The sequence below is a fragment of the Micropterus dolomieu genome, linkage group LG18 (genome assembly GCF_021292245.1).
Source record: "Micropterus dolomieu isolate WLL.071019.BEF.003 ecotype Adirondacks linkage group LG18, ASM2129224v1, whole genome shotgun sequence".
Lineage (NCBI taxonomy): Eukaryota > Metazoa > Chordata > Actinopteri > Centrarchiformes > Centrarchidae > Micropterus > Micropterus dolomieu.
The window spans coordinates 24,258,129-24,276,594 of NC_060167.1; the positions used below are offsets into that span (position 1 = coordinate 24,258,129).

At 40.1% G+C, this 18,466-nt stretch overlaps 2 protein-coding genes across 4 annotated transcripts in view; one reads left to right on the forward strand and one right to left on the reverse strand.

Annotated features, from left to right (window-relative positions):
- The window catches only part of LOC123956842 (serine/threonine-protein phosphatase 6 regulatory ankyrin repeat subunit C-like), a 23,996-nt gene extending 6,037 nt beyond the window's left edge, over positions 1 to 17,959 (reverse strand). For all 3 annotated transcript variants that reach the window (XR_006821652.1, XR_006821653.1, XM_046029318.1), the window contains exons 1-23: positions 17,824 to 17,959; positions 16,932 to 17,015; positions 16,512 to 16,590; positions 16,273 to 16,343; positions 15,964 to 16,164; positions 15,795 to 15,882; positions 14,918 to 15,060; positions 14,098 to 14,310; positions 10,674 to 10,752; positions 10,439 to 10,553; positions 8,832 to 8,914; positions 8,597 to 8,699; positions 7,985 to 8,053; positions 7,755 to 7,895; positions 7,590 to 7,640; positions 4,200 to 4,311; positions 4,023 to 4,094; positions 3,715 to 3,916; positions 3,499 to 3,586; positions 1,798 to 1,915; positions 1,444 to 1,663; positions 1,114 to 1,201; positions 941 to 1,024 (exon numbers count right to left, since the gene is read on the reverse strand). Coding sequence is in view for 1 of the 3 variants with exons in the window: in XM_046029318.1 (XP_045885274.1) it covers positions 941 to 1,024; positions 1,114 to 1,201; positions 1,444 to 1,663; positions 1,798 to 1,915; positions 3,499 to 3,586; positions 3,715 to 3,916; positions 4,023 to 4,094; positions 4,200 to 4,311; positions 7,590 to 7,640; positions 7,755 to 7,895; positions 7,985 to 8,053; positions 8,597 to 8,699; positions 8,832 to 8,914; positions 10,439 to 10,553; positions 10,674 to 10,752; positions 14,098 to 14,310; positions 14,918 to 15,060; positions 15,795 to 15,882; positions 15,964 to 16,164; positions 16,273 to 16,343; positions 16,512 to 16,590; positions 16,932 to 17,015; positions 17,824 to 17,850 (2,531 nt within the window). In the remaining 2 variants the exon portion in view is untranslated. The remainder of the gene's footprint in view (positions 1 to 940; positions 1,025 to 1,113; positions 1,202 to 1,443; positions 1,664 to 1,797; positions 1,916 to 3,498; positions 3,587 to 3,714; positions 3,917 to 4,022; positions 4,095 to 4,199; positions 4,312 to 7,589; positions 7,641 to 7,754; positions 7,896 to 7,984; positions 8,054 to 8,596; positions 8,700 to 8,831; positions 8,915 to 10,438; positions 10,554 to 10,673; positions 10,753 to 14,097; positions 14,311 to 14,917; positions 15,061 to 15,794; positions 15,883 to 15,963; positions 16,165 to 16,272; positions 16,344 to 16,511; positions 16,591 to 16,931; positions 17,016 to 17,823) is intronic.
- The window catches only part of LOC123956843 (natural resistance-associated macrophage protein 2-like), a 28,403-nt gene continuing 19,891 nt past the window's right edge, over positions 9,955 to 18,466 (forward strand). The window contains exon 1 of the mRNA XM_046029321.1: positions 9,955 to 9,976. The gene's annotated coding sequence lies outside the window, so the exon portion shown is untranslated. The remainder of the gene's footprint in view (positions 9,977 to 18,466) is intronic.

The window sequence follows — 18,466 nt, forward strand, 5'->3', positions numbered from 1 at the left end:
AGACTCCAACCACTCCACAATGGCCAAGACCAGAGAGCTGTGTAAGGACATCAGGGTAGACCTGCACAAGGTTGGGAGCAGCTTGGTGAGAAGGCAACTGTTGGCACAATTATTAGAAAATGGAAGAAGTTCAAGATGACGGTCAATCTCCCTTGGTCTGGGGCTCCATGCAAGATCTCACCTCGTGGGGCATCAGTGATCACGAGGAAGGTGAGGAATCGGCCCAGAACTACATGGCAGGACCTGGTCAATGATCTTAAGAGAGCTGGGACCACAGTCTCAAAGAAAACCGTTAGTAACGCACTACGCCGTCATGGATTAAAATACTGCAGCGCACGTAAGATCCCCCTGCTCAAGCCAGCGCATGTCCAGGCCCGTCTGAAGTTTGCCAATGACCATCTGGATGATCCAGAGGAGGAATGGGAGAAGGTCATGTGGTCTGATGAGACAAAAATAGAGCTTTATGGTCTAAACTCCACTCGCCGTGTTTGGAGGAAGAAGAAGGATGAGTACAACCCCAAGAACACCATCCCAACCGTGAAGCATGGAGGTGGAAACATCATTCTTTGGGGATGCTTTTCTGCAAAGGGGACAGGACGACTGCACCGTATTGAGGGGAGGATGGATGGGGCCATGTATCGTGAGATCTTTGCCAACAACCTCCTTCCCTCAATAAGAGCATTGAAGATGGGTCGTGGCTGGGCTTCTTCCAGCATGACAACGACAAATACTTATGTCATGCAAATTAATTATTTAAAAATCATACAATGTGATTTTCTGGATTTTTGTTTTAGATTCCGTCTCTCACAGTTGAAGTGTACCTATGATAAAAATTACAGACCTCTACATGCTTTGTAAGTAGGAAAACCTGCAAAATCAGCAGTGTATCAAATACTTGTTCTCCCCACTGTATTTGTATGATGATCAGTAGAGAACCCACCTTCCTTTGGCATCACTAACGTTAACAATTTGAGGGCCAACAGTCTTCACTAGAAGTTCAGCAGCAACATCATGTCCATTGACTCTGCGTGGGAGGAACTAAGTTGTTACATTTTGAAGAACCACATTTATCTAGTAAACATTTGTATGATGACCATTTACTACAGTACTCACAGGGCACAATGCAATGGGGTGAAGAGATTTCCTTCCTGGTTGCTAAAAAGTTTGTTTTCAAGTAAAATGTGTAAACATCCTTCACGCCCTACAGACACAGGAGACAAATGATTAATATTCAGATCTTTGTAAAATCATGTATCTCACCACACAAGTGTTTAACAAGACAGTGAAGTGTTATTCATAGGCTAACATTTTGCTGTGGATAAGACATAGTGATGAGAGACTGCTGGTGCTGCTTATCTGTATTCATGTCCACGTTTGCTCTATTCAACACTCCACTAATTAGTTTGTTAAATTTAGACATGAATTCTTGCCCTTATGTCTCACCGTGGTGGGCAGCCCAGTGGGTGGGCGTGTAGCCTCTGTGGTCCAATATGGAGTCCAGAGGGTCAGCTTTCATAGCAGCCTTTAGCAAGGTTCGGAGTAGCTCTGTGTGGCCGAGTGACGCTGCGTGGTGCAGCGGGGTCATTCCCCGAGAGTCTCTACACAGAGCAGAGGCCCCATGTTCCAACAGAGCAGATACACAGTCCTCACTGCCCAACATGGCCTGCACACAAGATATCATGAGAGAGGAAAACAATGCAGCTTGAACATCCAAGAATCTGTAAAGGGACGTTTTCCCCCCCATTTAAATAGAGATGGGCAATTAAAAACACACACGAGTACATCAAATACACGTACAGCTCTGTGTAATGCAGTGAAGCCCTTTTTGTCTGCAGCATCAGCCTTCGCTCCTTTCTCCAACAGGATGTGGACACAGTCGGTGTGACGTCCCAGAGCTGCCAGCATGAGAGCCGTCCTGCATACGACAAAAAGCAAACAAACAAGAATTCACTGCTGTGAGAAAAATTCTCTGATCTTGTCAGAAGATTAGTAAAAGGTTTGGTGGTAAAGTCACCTGACTGCATTAGAAGTTTTCTCCGCCATTTTACTGTTAATAAAACAGCATTATTTTTTATTTGTGCTTGAATATTAGCTGGCAGTAAATAAAAATAATTGACTCTCTGACTCTGTTCAGAGATCTTTGATGCTGCCAAATAAATTAGCATCCATTTGATACAATAAATACTTTCAACTAACTATGAACCTGAGTGTGTGTCAAGATAAACAGTGAAACCAGAGTAGTCATGCCACAGAAAATGAAAACTGGTCAGTCACTACTGGCATAACTCATAAGGTTTCTACATTGTTGTTGTTGTAAATAACCTAAAGCGGTATTTTAGATTCTGTCATGTCATAACATGACAAAATATTAGGGATGGGATAGTTAATTTTTATTGATGCCCTTATTGAGACTGCTTAACGATCCGATTCTTTATTGATACCACTATCGATACTTTACTATTATTTAGTGATGGTTATTTGGTAAGACCAGACCCAACGGGCATGAGGTTGGCCTGCACGGTATGAGGAAAATATTCAATGTGCGATAACGTTATACATTGAGATGACATATCACTTGCGATAACATATATTGAAGTGTAAATACGTATTAACTGCCTTAATTTAATATTTTAAATACAGCTAAATGTTGTTTCTAGAGCAGCAACATTAATGTTTACAACAGCAAAGTAACTCAATAACTTTATCTGACATCACAAGTAGTGAGTGACGTTTAGAAAGAACAACATCAGTCTGTATCAGTCCCTCCTCCTCTCTCGCTGGCTGCAGGTAACGTTACCAGGTAGAAGGAGGAGCAGCAGGTTTGTCTCAGCCAGCAGCTGAGTTTTTAAGACTACTGTGCTCCAGACAGACAGCTTTTTTAGCTTGTTTTTAACATTTGGCTAATGCCAAGCTAGCGTTAGCTGTGCTTGTATAAAACAGAATGAGATATTGAGGACAGAGATGATTAAATGAACCATTTCTACATGTTTAACGTTACCTTACAGACAGGTGTATTGATAAAGTATTGTCTTTTTACTTGCGAAGGTTTTATTGCAGGTACTTACAGTAACAAGCGTAGCTGTCATCAACTAACTTCACCCTCACTGTAACGTTATTCCACCGCGACGGCGCAGCCTCTCGCTCTGCAGCCGCTGTCTGTGTATGTGTGTGTGTGTGTGTGTGTAGGAGCCCACAGAGAGCAGGCAGAGACTGCAACTTGATGATTTTCTTATCCATTGCGTTTCAAATTAAATCAGATTTGACGCTCGAGACATAACGTTACATTATAGGACCCGCAAGTCTCGATAGCAGTTTCGATAAGCTCGAACCTTATTGATTTTCAGGTTGAGAAATTTTGGAACCGGGTCTCGATCCCCATCCCTACAAAATATTTTAATAAGTTTCAAATTAACAGAATGACATGTAAAGGCTGTACATATCAGGTGTTTACCTAATTAAACAATAATAAATAAGAGTATAAAATATTAAGTGACTCACTGTCCCTGTGTATCTGGACTGTCGATGACGTCTGCGCTTTGTTCCATGTTGACCAATAAAAGCAGACAATCCATTTGGCCCTCAGCAGCTGTGCGAGAGTAAAATATCAAGAAAAAAATATCAGTTTCACAGAGATTAATTAAAACTAAAAACTGGTTTCTTTTCATAACATTGTCTAAAAAACATCCCATTCCTTAAACCCGATCCAACACATGCCTGCAGCATGGAGAGCTGTCCACTTGTGCTTGTGCTCCTTCAGTGTGTAGGAGGCTTGATGTTTCAGCAGCACTTCCACACACGGGGCAAAACCTCTCCGAGCAGCCAGGTGGAGGGCTGTTCTGCCTTCAATGTCCCGAACATCCAGACTCACTAACGTCTCAGAGAGCAAACACAGGGCCTCACAGTGACCATAATACGCCTGAACAGCAGAAAGCAAAAAACAACAGAGTCAAAGGCTTGTAAGCATGTGGTATTCATTTAAAAGTTCTTCTCCAGTACATTAATTGTAATCGTGTGGTACTCACAGCTAAGTGCAAAGGACTGACTGGTATATTACTTTCAACCTCCTCTAGACAGTTGAAAGATATCTCCAGGAGCTGCAAGTGAGAGAAGAAAGACAGAAAACCTAATTTAGGTCTAGACTGCAATCGATTTAAAAAGAAATCAAAATCAAAGACTCTACATCAAAAGATACCACTGACCAGTTCCAGGTGCTGTTTGTTCCCATAAGCTGCTGCATAGTGGACTGCACTGTAACCCTTACAGTTCTTCAGAGTTGGGTTCGCCCCATTGTCAAGCAAGTAGTCTAAACAACTGAACACACAGAGCAAAACAATATTCTTCTAACGAGAATCATGAAACATGGCTTTTCTCTGTTTTGTTCTGGTATTTGTTTTTAAATAAAGTACAATGAAGAGACATTTATGTAGATGGATTTATATATCAAAATGAAACCCTTTTTCTGTAAAGTGTCCAAATTTTTAACTAATCTTACACTAGTCTTACAAATGTTTCACCGTGATTGTGACTTTTTTCTGATCTGATTTTGTTCTTAACTACTTTTTGAAGAAACTTAAAGGTTCTCTCTGTCAACACACACTTCAACAACAACCCTAGGGGCCCTATTTAAAAATCTATTGTGCATGATCTAAAGTGCGTGGCACAAGTGCATTTGAGCTGGTCGAACTCCACTTTTGCTCATTAACCTAGTTGACTAAGTTAATGGCGCATAATCTTGGTGCAAATTAAGGCGCAAAAAGATGTATTTAGGCTCTTAATTAATCACAGGTGTGTAACATGAATAGTGTTTTCTCTAGGGATGCACGATTATTATCGATCTGATATATCTGCAGATATTGGCCATATTTTCATTATCTGAATCATACTGGAAAATGAATTTTGGCCGAAGATTTAGCCCATGACAATCAAACAATGCTGTAACATGCGCCGCTGTTGTTGTCGCGCTCAGGGTGTCATGTTGCTGCGCCTGGACAGAGCCACGCAGATGCGGTTGCAGGCAGCTAGAGCCAAACAAACAAGTTGTCAGGTTTGTATGTTTATCACAGATTCAAAAGAAGACATCTCTATTGCAATATGGCATCAGTCCTTCCTTTTGTCCTCCTCCCCTCACTCTCCGCTGCGATTCACTACACATAACAGTGTGCTAAATGTTAAGCTACATGGCAAACAAAGCTTAACGGTTAGACTAAGTTACTGATTTAAGTTAGCTGGTTTGTACAAGTGGCTAACTGCCAAGCTAACCATAGCTGTGCTTACATAAAACATAGAGATGAACAGATGTATTGATGAAGTATTGTCTTTTTACTCGCAAAGGTTTTATTCCATGCAACGTTAACTTACTGACAGTAACGAGCGCCGCTGTCATCAACTCGAATGGTTTAGAGCTAACGTTACCTTCAGTTTACCGTCTCCGCAGCGGTCTTTCTTTCCGCTGGCCGCTGTACGAGTGTGCAGGAGCCAACACACAGCATGTAGAGAATGGAAATAAACAGTACGGTCTTTATACCTGGTCCAGTTTAATACTGCATTTTGGTGCCCGTCACTAAATAACAGTTGTTTTTTTTTTATCCATCGCATTTCAAGTTAAATCCGATGTGATTAAAATGACATTTTAAACACTCCCGACTTGCCTTCTCTCATCTAAAACGCATGCTAAGGAGTTTGCTGGAGCAGTGTGAACAGCTAGAGATATTAGCTCAGCTACAGCCACAGCAGCAGACGTGATCCCCTCCCCAGCCTTGTTTGATAGGCTTTAAAGCACATCCTAAGGACTGAGGTTTTAGGTCTGGACTACACCTGCTTTTATTTTGTGCAATAGAGAGCTCCCTGTTACAGTGCTGATTGCAGCTTGGAAAACTATATGGAGCTTGGTTCTTAAGGTTTTATTTAAAAATAAAAAGTGCCAGTGGTATATGATATTTCCTCCCCCAAGTGAAATAATTTAATTAATTTTCAGGGGTAATTGTAGATAATAATAATAAAAAAATAAATAGACAATTTGTAAATATTAGGTAGAATCAAATGTTACTCGTCTTGTTTAATAATATCTGTTTCAGGGCTGACCCCCAATAGTCGAAGATTCAATGCACCGATGGGTGGAGCCTGATTCGACTGTCAATCTCACAGTCGAAGCTTCGCAGTGAAACCAGGATCATGCCATTTTGGCGATATGGGGGTGCTCAACGTCTGATTTTACACAGATCTACCAGTTTTCTCCCAATAAGTTAATGTACTGCCTATTACAATACACATTTAAACGTTTAATGCTGTAAATAAACATGTAAAAAGAATAACACTTCCAATAAGTGTTTTTAAAGTGCTTGAATAAACCCTAAATTGTAACCCTAACCCTGGGTCGTCAGTGCGCAACGTGTGGTTGCGGAAGAGGAACACTTGCTGGGACCTTCAGATAATTAATCACCGTTGAACCACACAAAGAATATTTTATCGTTTTTAAATAGCCGGTTACTTGAAATAGACCCGTGAGGAACCGCGACATGCATGCAGTTGTCGGCAGCAGTAACGTTAATGCACGTAAAACTCTGCACAAGACCGGTGAATGACAGGTGAGAGAGAGAGAGAGAGAAAAGGGTCTTCAAAAAGCCTCAGTTTAGCTGGAAATTTACAGTGCAAGTTGAATGAATAGAATCTGCAGCCCCACAGCTTCTCAAGATTAAAGCGACACATGATTGGACTATCAGTCGACTATAGGCAGGACTTCACAATTCTGATTCGACTCTGTAAATCCTTAGTCGGGGACAGCCCTAAGCTGTTTTTACAACAAAATAGAGTATTTGGGTAAAAGTAGTACAGTAGATACTTGGTGTTCTGTTCAGTGAAATAAAAAAAGATGTGTAAATATCGGAATCGGCATCTGTATTGGCCAAAATGAGTTTGAACATCTGGGCATATCGAATATCGGCCAAAATCCAATATCGTGCATCCCTAGTTATCTCCCTTTCCTTTTAAAAGCCAGGTGAGCCTGCATTGTTATTTAACTGGCGGATGAACAGCACATTATAAAAAATATCAATTGAAACATGGGCGATGCAGACTCGCAGCAAAGAGAGAGAGAAATAAAGTTCATGTGGATGAGAGAGAGGGGGCGCCAACATGTCAACTGAATTGTCGACATAATATAAAAACTGACCGTGAAGCCAACAGACTGGAGTCTCTGTTAACAGTGACACAGACAGATCGACCTGCATTATATAGGCTTGTGTCCTCCATCTCTTTATAGTATGTTGTACTGATGTATAAGTGTTTTCTTTAATGATGTAACCTGTGTTTAGTGATTAGAGAGATTGCTGTCAGTCATTTCAAATGTTTCCATGGAGTGGTAAGGTCATATCATGGGACATTTACATTGCAAAACTAAAAGTTGTAGTTATAAACTTGACAGGACAGGAAACTCTCCAGAAGACACAGAATTAAACTTTTAGCTTCTGAAATCAGTTGAGTGTAAGATAGGACCCAAGATGTAATTGTTATGTACATTTTATCAGATCAATGTAGATTCAGCACAGTAGAGTATATAAAGATAAAAGTTGATAAAAGAATATGTGACTTACAGAGAGGCTTCGTGTTGCTTTTCCTCACCATGGTCAGAGTTTGCTTCCCCTCTGTGGAAAGAGAACTGGCTTGAGTGAAGTCAGGATTATCAAAAAAGAACTGAACTGTCCACCGGATGTTGGTCTCTGAGTAGGAGTAAAACATGACAGTAAATGCTCTCTCACCCACAAAAGGTGTGTGACGCAGCAGCGTAGTGCAGAGGGCTGCAGCCGGTCAGATCCAGCTCATTGACCTCTGCACCCGCTCTCACCAGGGCGATCGTGCATTGACTTCTCCCGTTAGCTGCAGCATAGTGCAAAGGAGATCTGCGAGGCAAAACGGGGGACAACTGTGATATCAGGTAACACCAAAGCCAAGTTAAACTTCTTAGCTCCGGCTATTCAGCACTGCTTACCTTCCCAAATGATCTTTTACATCCAGTTCAGCAGCACTATTCAATAGCAAGTTTAGGCACTCAACATTTCTGTCACATGAAAAAAAAGGTAGATTTTAATTTGCAACCAAGTGTATCCGATCTGTGCCAGACAGTTAATGAACAAGTGTGACATCATCTGTATGATTCAGGCTCACTCTTCTCTGTTGCGTTTTTACTTGGCAGCCCTCCTGACCAGGCAAACAACAGGGATAGATTATTAGAATTAGGATTTTTTTTAAACCTTCCCCCCTTTATTCAGCAGTGTTTCAATAATTGACACCACACTTAAGTGAAGTAAAGCTATTGGCATATAATATTTAATCCTGATTTGAGAGAAATCAATTCTCAATTACTGCTGGTATTTAAAATATATATTTTTTTAACATTACATCATACGGCATCTACTGTTTATGTCAATTGACTAAAATTATCCATAATTTAAAAAGACTGACACACAGACCAGATAACAAGAATAAAGCTATATAAATTGAGACCAAAATCCAACTGTATTTGTAAATCACAAAAGTTAAAATAATAGTAAATAAATATAACTCTCTGTGTGTGTGTGTATGCGCATGCGCGTTAGCTCACCCTCCAGAGGCAGCTGCATGCAGGCAGGTCCTCCCGTGATCATCTAAGATGTTTATGTCGAACCCAACTGAGGACGTTTGAGACGGCATGATGTAAAACTGGCCTAAACCACACACAACCAGCAAAAACACTTTAATATGTGGAAACATTTTGAGCTGTATCGGCAATTATTTTGAAAAAAAGGGAGATGATAAATGGATAAGCCTGGCTTAGTGACTAAGTAACATATTCTCACCATTAGACAGTAACTTTCGACAACAGTCTGGAAATCCGTAGAGTGCCGCCAAATGTAGTGGAAGCATCCCATGAATCCCCTGTCTTTAGACATAAAAAGGTATTATTTTTTTTTATTTACTTTAGTATGTGGCACAATTTTCTGCATGAAATTGGAAATGAAGTACAAAAATCAAACTTTTCTGATGTAAGTATCAACAGTAAGTTTGCAGTTCATGTCTGCTGATGTGCTTCTTAGTCAGGAAGCAGTATATTATAGGATTGTGTGTAACAATTGAGTATGTATGTATGTACGTACAGTGTGGAGAACAAGTATTTGATACACTGCTGATTTTGCAGGTTTTCCTACTTACAAAGCACATAGTGGTCTGTAATTTTTATCATAGGTACACTTCAACTGTGAGAGACGGAATCTAAAACAAAATTCCAGAAAATCATATTGTATGATTTTTAAATAATTAATTTGCATTTAATTGTGCCTATGATAAAATATGAATTATCTTGAACTTTTTGTACACGACAAGGAGCACAAATCATTGGAAGAGAAACTGATCCTCGCTGTTTGTGAGTTTCCACAATATATTGCTGTTTACTATATAGGACATCAACTGGAGGGAATTAGCATGGCAGAGCATCCCCGCAAAACTAGATGAAGGCCCATCTGGTAAAGTGATGTCCATCCATCCATCCATCCATCCATCGTCAACTGCTTATCCTGTGTACAGGGTCGCGGGGGTGCTGGAGCCTATTCCAGCTGACATTGGGCGAAAGGCGGGGTACACCCTGGACAGGTCGCCAGTCCATCGCAAGAGGTAAAGTGATGTAGCCTATAATTTTAATTTAAGTTAAATAGGCTACAGCTGTGTAGCGCACAGAAGCCGTTGCCATGGTTACTCTCAATAGAGCGCCTGCCGTTTACACACGCTGCATCCAAGTAGTCTGCCGAAGCCTCCTGTAGAAAATCCTCCTTCCTGACAAGTTCCAGGGGGGCGGGGCTTAGCCACAACCTGTCAGGCCACACCTGAACTGATAAAAGGCCTGATGAGGCCCTGCTCAGTCCTTTCCATTTGTTTGCTGCAGCATGTGGGTTAACATGAAGCCTCGCTAATCCTTCCCAGTTGACTGTGTACTGGATGCATTACTTGAGTAAGTTATGTATATCTGCTATCGTTATTGTTTCCTTGTTGAACAGCTAATAAGTGCTTTAATTTGATTATGACCCGCTAGAGTAACTTCTGCCTACTGATTGTTTTCATTTGCCTTTTAGCTGTTTAATCATCTGTCAGTCAACTGTTGAAGTGGGAAACTAAGGACAATAAACTGTTGAACGGCTCTCATCTCTGGTCCTCATACTTTAACTGGTGTGCCAATGCAGAAGCTCTATACATATTCCAGCTTCCACAACCGCAAGTCTCTACACCTCCCTTTCAAGATAATAACGAAAATAAAACAAAACTGCGTTAACTCGATAAATTAATTGTTGCGTTGATTAATTAAACATGCCCAGCCCTAAAATAAAATAAAAATTCCAAACAATTAGAGCGGAAATGACATGTCTCAGTGCAGTGGTATGAGAGTATACTTTAAGACGAAAGCAAACAGACTTACCTGGCCTTTTCAGCACCATTTGTCAGCAGAGTGCTGATCAGTAACTCCTGACCATATCTGGCAGCAATGTGAAGAGGAGCGTTTCCGTACATATCAACACAGTCAATCTCCCCACCTGTGCACAGAGGGGGAAGGAAACATAACATTAAGTGTTTCAGTTGAGGACATGCTCTGATATCTTAAGTCAGAGTATATTGTGAGGGATCAATCACATAGTTTTTGCAATTTACATTACCATTTTGGATCAGAATCTGGGAGCCTGTGAAGCGCCCGTGCATAGCAGCCATATGCAAAGGGCTCTTCCCTTCTTTATTCTATTAAACAGAGAAAATGAAAACAATATTTGCATTTTACTAGTACTGGGCAAGATTTTCTGCGATTAATTGCATATTTATGTGCTAAATTGAATAATGAATTCTAAAGTAGTGTATTGTGCACTTAATTTAAATGTACTGCTATATACACAAGTGGACTAATGTGATTTGCAAACACTTTAAACAAATAAGGTGCTTTTTACCAGCAGTATTATTAAAAGGTATTTGTCTTTTTAATGCAAGCAAAAAAATGTTTTGACAGCATTATTGCACTGCAATCAAAAATCTAGTTTGTAATTGTGAGTCAAAGTTTTGCAGGTTAAACCGTTTCGTAAGTGAGAGTTTTGCAAGTTGAAAAGTTTTGCGAGTTAGAAATTGTCAAAATAAGGGATTCTATTGGTGGGTTTGACTGACCAATGGTCATGGGTTTGGCGCCGACCAGCACTCGTCTCTACCTGAGACGGCGTTGTTACATGTACAGGCTAGATGGAGTTAAGTTGATATGTCGCTCATTTCAACAGAAATGCTTTTAAATGTAGTATGGCATGACATTTACTCAAATAGACTGGGCCTGTGCAAGTGGTAACAGTTACTTTATATCTGGCATATGTCCAGACTCCTTAGGAGTCCATGGGGTGGTGGGGATAAAGGTGGGAGTGTTATTTTTAACAACCATTATGAACATAAATAAACGACATAAGCCGTGACAGTCAGCTATGTTTAGGTGTTTAGGACAAATTCAAAAGCAGTGACACTGACAACTGAAAGCAGTTCATTGCTTTGGGAGGTGGACTTTCAGGCAATTAGCTACTGCACTTAAAAACATAATTGTGAAAACACTAGTTGTGAAATGAACTCCATTTTCAAATATAGCACAGGTCTGCCATATCTGATGCCAGTGTTCTTAATTATGGCATAATTTAAGCTAGAAACAAATACAGCCATAACACTGTTCACTGATTGGCACCAGCCTTCCACCAACACTTTGGGTCACAGACGAAAACAGGATCTTCATGCCAGGGTGCTGGAGGTAAAGCCGGTGCAGGTCCTCCATCATGTTGACTAGCTTCACCCTGCTGACCTCCCCCATGCTGCTGCCGCCAGAGTGGATGATGAAGACATCTGATGGTGCACTTCTTCGCAGGGAGGGGAAAAGAAGGGAAGAAGCCAGACCAAGAGACATCTGGCAGGGTGAAGATGCTTCCTAAGCTCTCTGGGTACCATGCTGGACATAGCTGTCACCAATGATCCAGACTGCAACTATTGGGGGATAATTAATGAGTGTAAAAAATGCTTCTGTGTCACATCTAAAGGAGAAAACGTAACAATGCAGTGACACCTCAAAACATCTAGATAACAGTCTATATTTCTAATGTAACGTAGACTAACCATGTTCCGTACACAACGATATTCCGTACAGATGACCTTTTCCCACTGATCGCTGAATAAATACTTCCAGGTTATACATAAACTGTAATCATAATTTCCCCCTCTTTTATTCCCGACCCACCACTCACACAGACAGGCAGCAAAGACGCAGCACGTCTCTCAACACAGACGCTGTTTGCATGTCATCCTGTGTGCAGTGATGATGTATATATTTATAAAGGATTAAGATAAGGTTAAAAAAACAAATGCACATTGTTTGCCCTTATTCTTGTTCTTCAGAAAGATATGGTAATGTTGTTCACTATCATTTTACATGGTTCATGCTAAACTCACGTGCCTTCTAGCTTATTAAAAGCAGTAATTATCTTATTTTTTAAACAAATTAAATGTCCTGACCTTTATTAATAATTTAAATAACCTCTCTGTTAAAATAAATTAATAACACATATATAATAACGTCCATTTTCGCCATTGAAATCAAGTTATTCGGTCTGTACGGAACACCGTTGATAGCCTGTACGGAACGTTAATCCTAATGAACATCCGTACACATGCGGAAGAGCGACTTTGCCCCACTTATCTCAAATACTATTGGTTCAAAAGACATCAAAGAATAAACTGTCCAATAGGTATTCCCCCACGGAATGAGCATACAAACATGCTTGTCAGGCTCTCAACAACAGCGTGGTGGTCAGTGGAGTGCAGTGAAGTGCGCAGTGTACGGGACACGGTTAGTCTACGTTGATATAAGCGGTCTACAGTGTAGTTTATGCTGTGTGACCATAAACTTCAGTTACCACAGTCACAGAAAGCTAGTTTTGCTGGATATCATGTAAAATGTGTTAACCATGAGTAGCTAACCTTAGCCTAGCTCGTCATGTCTGAGTGCACAAATGTACTGCCAGTCAAGCTTCATGCCAAGACGGCTAACGGTAGCTAACTGTTATACATATACATGTCATTCTAAAAAGGAGACAGCGATAGACTCAGTCACCTTGCCAACGGTAAATATAAATAATCATTTAATCATGCCATACTACATTTAAAAGCATTTCTATTGAAATGAGCGACATAACGTCGACTTACCTCCATCTAGCCTGTACACGTTACAACGCCGTCTCCAGTAGAGCTGAGTGCTGGTCGGAGCCGTCGGAGCGATGGGATTGTGGGCGTGGCCATGCGTTACACGCAAACCCATGATTGCTCAGTCAAACCCACCAATAGAATCTCTTATTATGACCATTTTTTGACTCGCAAAACTTTTCAACTTGCAAAACTCACAATTTGTGACACAAAAAAGGCCTGCTTATTTTTAATTACAAACTTGATTTTTGGCAGAGCATCCCCGCAAAACTTGATGCAGGCCTATCAGGTTAAGTAGTTAAATAGGCTATAGCTGAGTAGCGCACAGAATCCGTTGCCATGGTTACTCTCCATAGAGCGCCTGCCGTTTCTCGGTGAGCGCTTGTCACTGTTCACCAGAGCAAAGAGTGACCCCGCGGGGCCAAGCAACTACGTTGTGATTTTAAGACCGACATGTTCCCATATACTAATCAGCATGCAGTGTGTAGCTATCCACTTTGCTATGCCATTTTTTCACTTGTCTTGCTTTTGTTTATTTACTTCTCCCACACACTGCATCCAGTGTAGTCTGCCGAAGCTTTGATTTGCAAGCTGATCAACATCCCACCCCTCCTGTGACCCATGGTTTCACTGTATGTGTATTCAGAGCCAATGAGCAAGGACTTTAAAAATAATAGTAATAAAAACTAAGTTAACGTGCGATAACATAATTTGTGGTGTTCATTAATTAATGAGTTAACGAGATAAAAATGCATCAAAGTGCCCAGCCCTACATTTTACATTTAATGGCCAATGACAATCCAGTGATACATAATTATCCATTTCTTATTATCTTATTATTATCAATCCACTTATTCAAAACAAGCTCTTCACCTGCATGTTGACGTCAGCACCATTGTTGATGAGCAGCTCGAGACACAGCACCCCGCTGGAGGAGGCGGCAGCCAGATGCAGTGGCGTGCTGCCGTAGTGGTTGGGCTGGTTGATGTTGGCACCGCAGTTCACCAGCTCAGTGGCCACAGAGTCTTGCCCCGTGTGACAGGCCATGTGGAGTGCTGTGTTCCCAAAAACGTTGGGTTCATCGATCTGAGAGACAGAGGAGAAAAACTATTGATGAGTATGAAATGAAACCTGAAAGCATGAGAGCCTTGTTTGGCAGCCCAATAAATACTGACAGTGCTATCAGTGTTAACAGACAAGTGGCTTTGCTTATGATACCTGGATCTTTAAAGAAAAGGGAAAAAAAGTTTGAAAGATTTGGCTTGTTCAAAGGGACAGACTGGTACATGATATATTTTTACTAACTTGTGTTTTCATCAGCTGTGAAAACAGATTGATTATGTGATAAGATGACCCTGGTATCATCAGCAAAAAGCAGAGATAACACATTACTGATGAGGCAGCAGCATACAAAGCCTGGAACTCTGTAGGACACCACGGTGATCTTTTATCAAACCACAACTATAGACTGCTGTGTTTTGGGAGTATCATGGATCAGGATGTTTCCTGATATCTTAATTCTCACTTGTAAGCTAAGAGAAATTTTTACAAACCCTCTGCGGCAATATTACCACATTTAATTAAGCACTTTTAATAATATTGTCCTTTATAGAATGCGAAGTGCATAAAAATACATAGCAGCTACAACAATTTATATAAGTTTGAGTTTTCGTAAGCAATGTGCCCACTTTACCTCCACCGCCAGTCTCAACAGATATTTGACCACGTCTAACTGTCCACTGGCAGCTGCAGCGTGGAGTGGAGTGTAACCACGTTTGTCCTTGCACGTCACATCGCCGCTGTGAGACGCCAGCAGCTTCACAACCTCCACATGTCCTGAAGAAGAGCTTAACATTTACTACAAGCATCTGCCACCACAGCACATTAGCCTCTCTTGCTGGCTGGTTTGCAAACTGTAGCACAGTTAGCATACACACCACTTTAACACAGTAGTCATGAGATTTTGACCTTTTCAAGAAAGACTTTTCAATAGACTGAGGCTGTTTTGATGAGCCAAGCCAGCCATATATTGTTGTCATAAATCAACAGCTCTAATTTTTTGTACTAGTCTATTTATGTCTTTAAGTCAGGATGAAGATCATTTTCCCAACATTCAAGCATATGAGATTCACAGCATGACCAATCAAACATCAATCGTGCAATGAGGTCACAGCCATCCAGTCAGACAGAGGTGTGAATAACATTTGAAGGCAGTGACAGCATGTTAGCAGTTTAATTGCTTCTCAGTGAAATAACATTTTGCTTTTTCCCGCAAAAATAATAATTACTGCATATGGTAGGATGTTCAATACAATATTGTCTTCAGCCACAATATACATGATGTCTTTTTTTCAACTCCCAACAATATCCCAGAAAAGTGTCAAATTGTATGTTTTAGAGTAAAGTTATTGGCAACAACTTCTGACTTTACTGACCACCTACAGTTGTTAGAGTCAGTTCTCAGTTATTTGTTTGTTGTTTCTTATTTTATATTAGTTTGTTTTGCCTGACAGACATTTAAGACTTGGGTAAAAAGTGACTAAGTATTTGTGTCTCTAGGCACCACTTACCAAGGTATGCCGCCAAGTGGATTGCCTGCCTTTCCTTCTTATCTTTGGCACTCACGTTAGCACCTTTTCTCAGGAGCAAGTTCACCATCTACAGACACAATATGAGTTTAGAGAATTGAAAAAGATCAGGAGGAGAACTTTGATAAATACCATCAACTTTACAGTTTACCTCTCCATGGCCGCTGTGCGCTGCATGATGCAGTGGTGTCCTTCCATACCTGTCGGCAACATCCAGGCTGCACACATGTGGTATCAGAGCTAAAGCGCAACCTGTAGCCCACTTTGCAGCTGCCATGTGTAAAGGTGTATGTCTGAACTTGTCCCGTGCGTTGACCTCTGCTCTGTGCTTTAGTAGCAGCTCCACAGCTCTCTGAGGATAAAGACAAAATTCAAAGAAGACAGAAATCAAACATCACAATCTGTTGGTCAAGTCCTCGGAAAAGTCCTTCTCTCCCTGTGTTTTGAAATGAGGACATACTTCATTTCTTGAGGCAGCTGCTCGATGTAAAGGAGTCAGCAAACCATGGTCCTTAGCGTTGACATTTGCCCCTGTAACCGAAAAAGCAAAGTTAGACTTTCAGTTAATCTGTACTTGTGGACTTACTGTATTAATTACTAGGAAGGTTGAATTGTAAAAAGTACAATAGTGCATTTAGTTGATAATAGGCTTTTTATTAACTATCACATATTTTAAAGTAACATAAATCGTTTTTCTACCTGAAGTAATAAGTAGGTCCAGAATGTGGACATCGCCCAAATAAGCAGCAGCATGAAGCGGTGTGCTTTGTTCTTGGTCCTGAGAGAAAAGGGGGGGAAAAAAATTGAACAATGTTGTTTCTTATATTCTGGCTCCAAATGTTTGCACAGTTAATGTACAATTTCAACTTTTTTTCAAACTCCCGCTATAAATGTACATATGAAACACTTTACCAAATTGACATTTTGCATCAAATTTATCCAGAAAAGTTGCTGAGCAAACCAAAAACCTACACCAATCTGAATTGGCATGGCAAGTAGCCTGCAGCAGAGATACAAGCTCAATATACATCTTAACATTTAAGCCAAAATATATTGCATGCAACACAACTTGATACAAAAAAGCAACATGACTACTGAGTTAATGTGGGATAGCATTACCAGTGAATTGACCTCTTCATTATGGTTCAACAAAAATGTCACTTCTTCTGCATTTCGGCCGAATATCGCCTGGACCAATGGAGACTGAAAGAGAGATTTGAGATGGAAAGCAGATAAAGACTGACATGAAAATGAAAAACATTAAAATTATATTAAAATTAAATGCAGTTATTTCTTTTCCAAGATAATATTTTATTTTTATTTTTTGTTTGAAAGCTTTCTTTAGCACACTTGTTTAAATCTACCGGGACAAACATTTATGACTGCTGAGATGCCAATAAAGCCGTTATATGTCTGACTAAAGAGTAAGTTAGAATTTATTCTCTGTGTATTACCAGGAATAATGTCAATGATTAAATTCACTTGAGAAAAACTATGCTGATAGGTTAAAATTATCACGTAAAACTCAAAGCATTTTTATTGTATTGGCATTTATTTGAGTAAGCCTTTACTTGTTTAGATCATGCAAAACTCCCAGCACTTTTTGTGAGTGTTAGTGAGGATTTATCTTGGAACATTTAAAAACGACCCACCAACATTTATCTAACACAGATTAAAGGGTAAGCAAACTTATCTGTGCAGTAACGTTAGAGAAATGTGGATCCATTTAAAGATTAAAATGACTGTTTAACAATGTTTGGACTTCATCTACCAAGGAGCCCAGTGACCCTAATGAACGGGCCTAGGTGCATTACACAATGGAAACATCGATCATCGAACTGAAACCTCGTCTCGTTTTGCAGGGAAAGAGATTTGTGACATTAACCAGCCTTGTAGCAAACTTTTCTCGATTTGTCGCTAACATGACTAGCCAGCTGTTAGCAGTTTAGGTATATCTGTTAGTTTACTAGTTCACGTTAAGTTCGACAACAGGAAAAGCTTGATTTACTACCTGGTCCTTGATAATTCTTAACTCCATGTCCCAATCACTCTGGAAGCTCCTTCATTGAGACTGTAAAGTTGACTACATGTCACTCTGCTGCAGCTAGTTATCCTAGCTTTAGCTTAGTAAGCTACTGTGATATGTGTACACCATAGACAGAATATCGCGAGAGCTGTGAAAGAAACGTGATTTGGAAGCCGGTATCTTACGTCATGTCAATAATTTTAATTTGTCAGATTTTTCTGCTTGTAATAATGATTATCAGTATGGATTTACTTTATTTGGATTTTGAAGATATATTTATTGAATACCTCTAGATTTTACTTTATTGTGAGCCTGACTCCATAAATTCGTAAATTCAACAAAGACCATAAACTTGTGTGTTAATTCATAAAAATCTAATCCGGGCTCAACTGGAAAACTTGTAGGCAACCCATGGCAAAAACAAATGGTTAGAGCCAGTAGTAGGAAGTATCTAAGTACATTTACTCAAGTACTGTATTTAAGTTCAAATTTGAGATAGTAAGTACCATGTTATGCTACTTTATACTCCTTTACAACTCAGAGGGATATATTGTACTTTTCACTACAGTACATTCATTTGAAGGCTTCAGTTGCTACTTTGCAAATGAAGATTTTAAAACATATGATG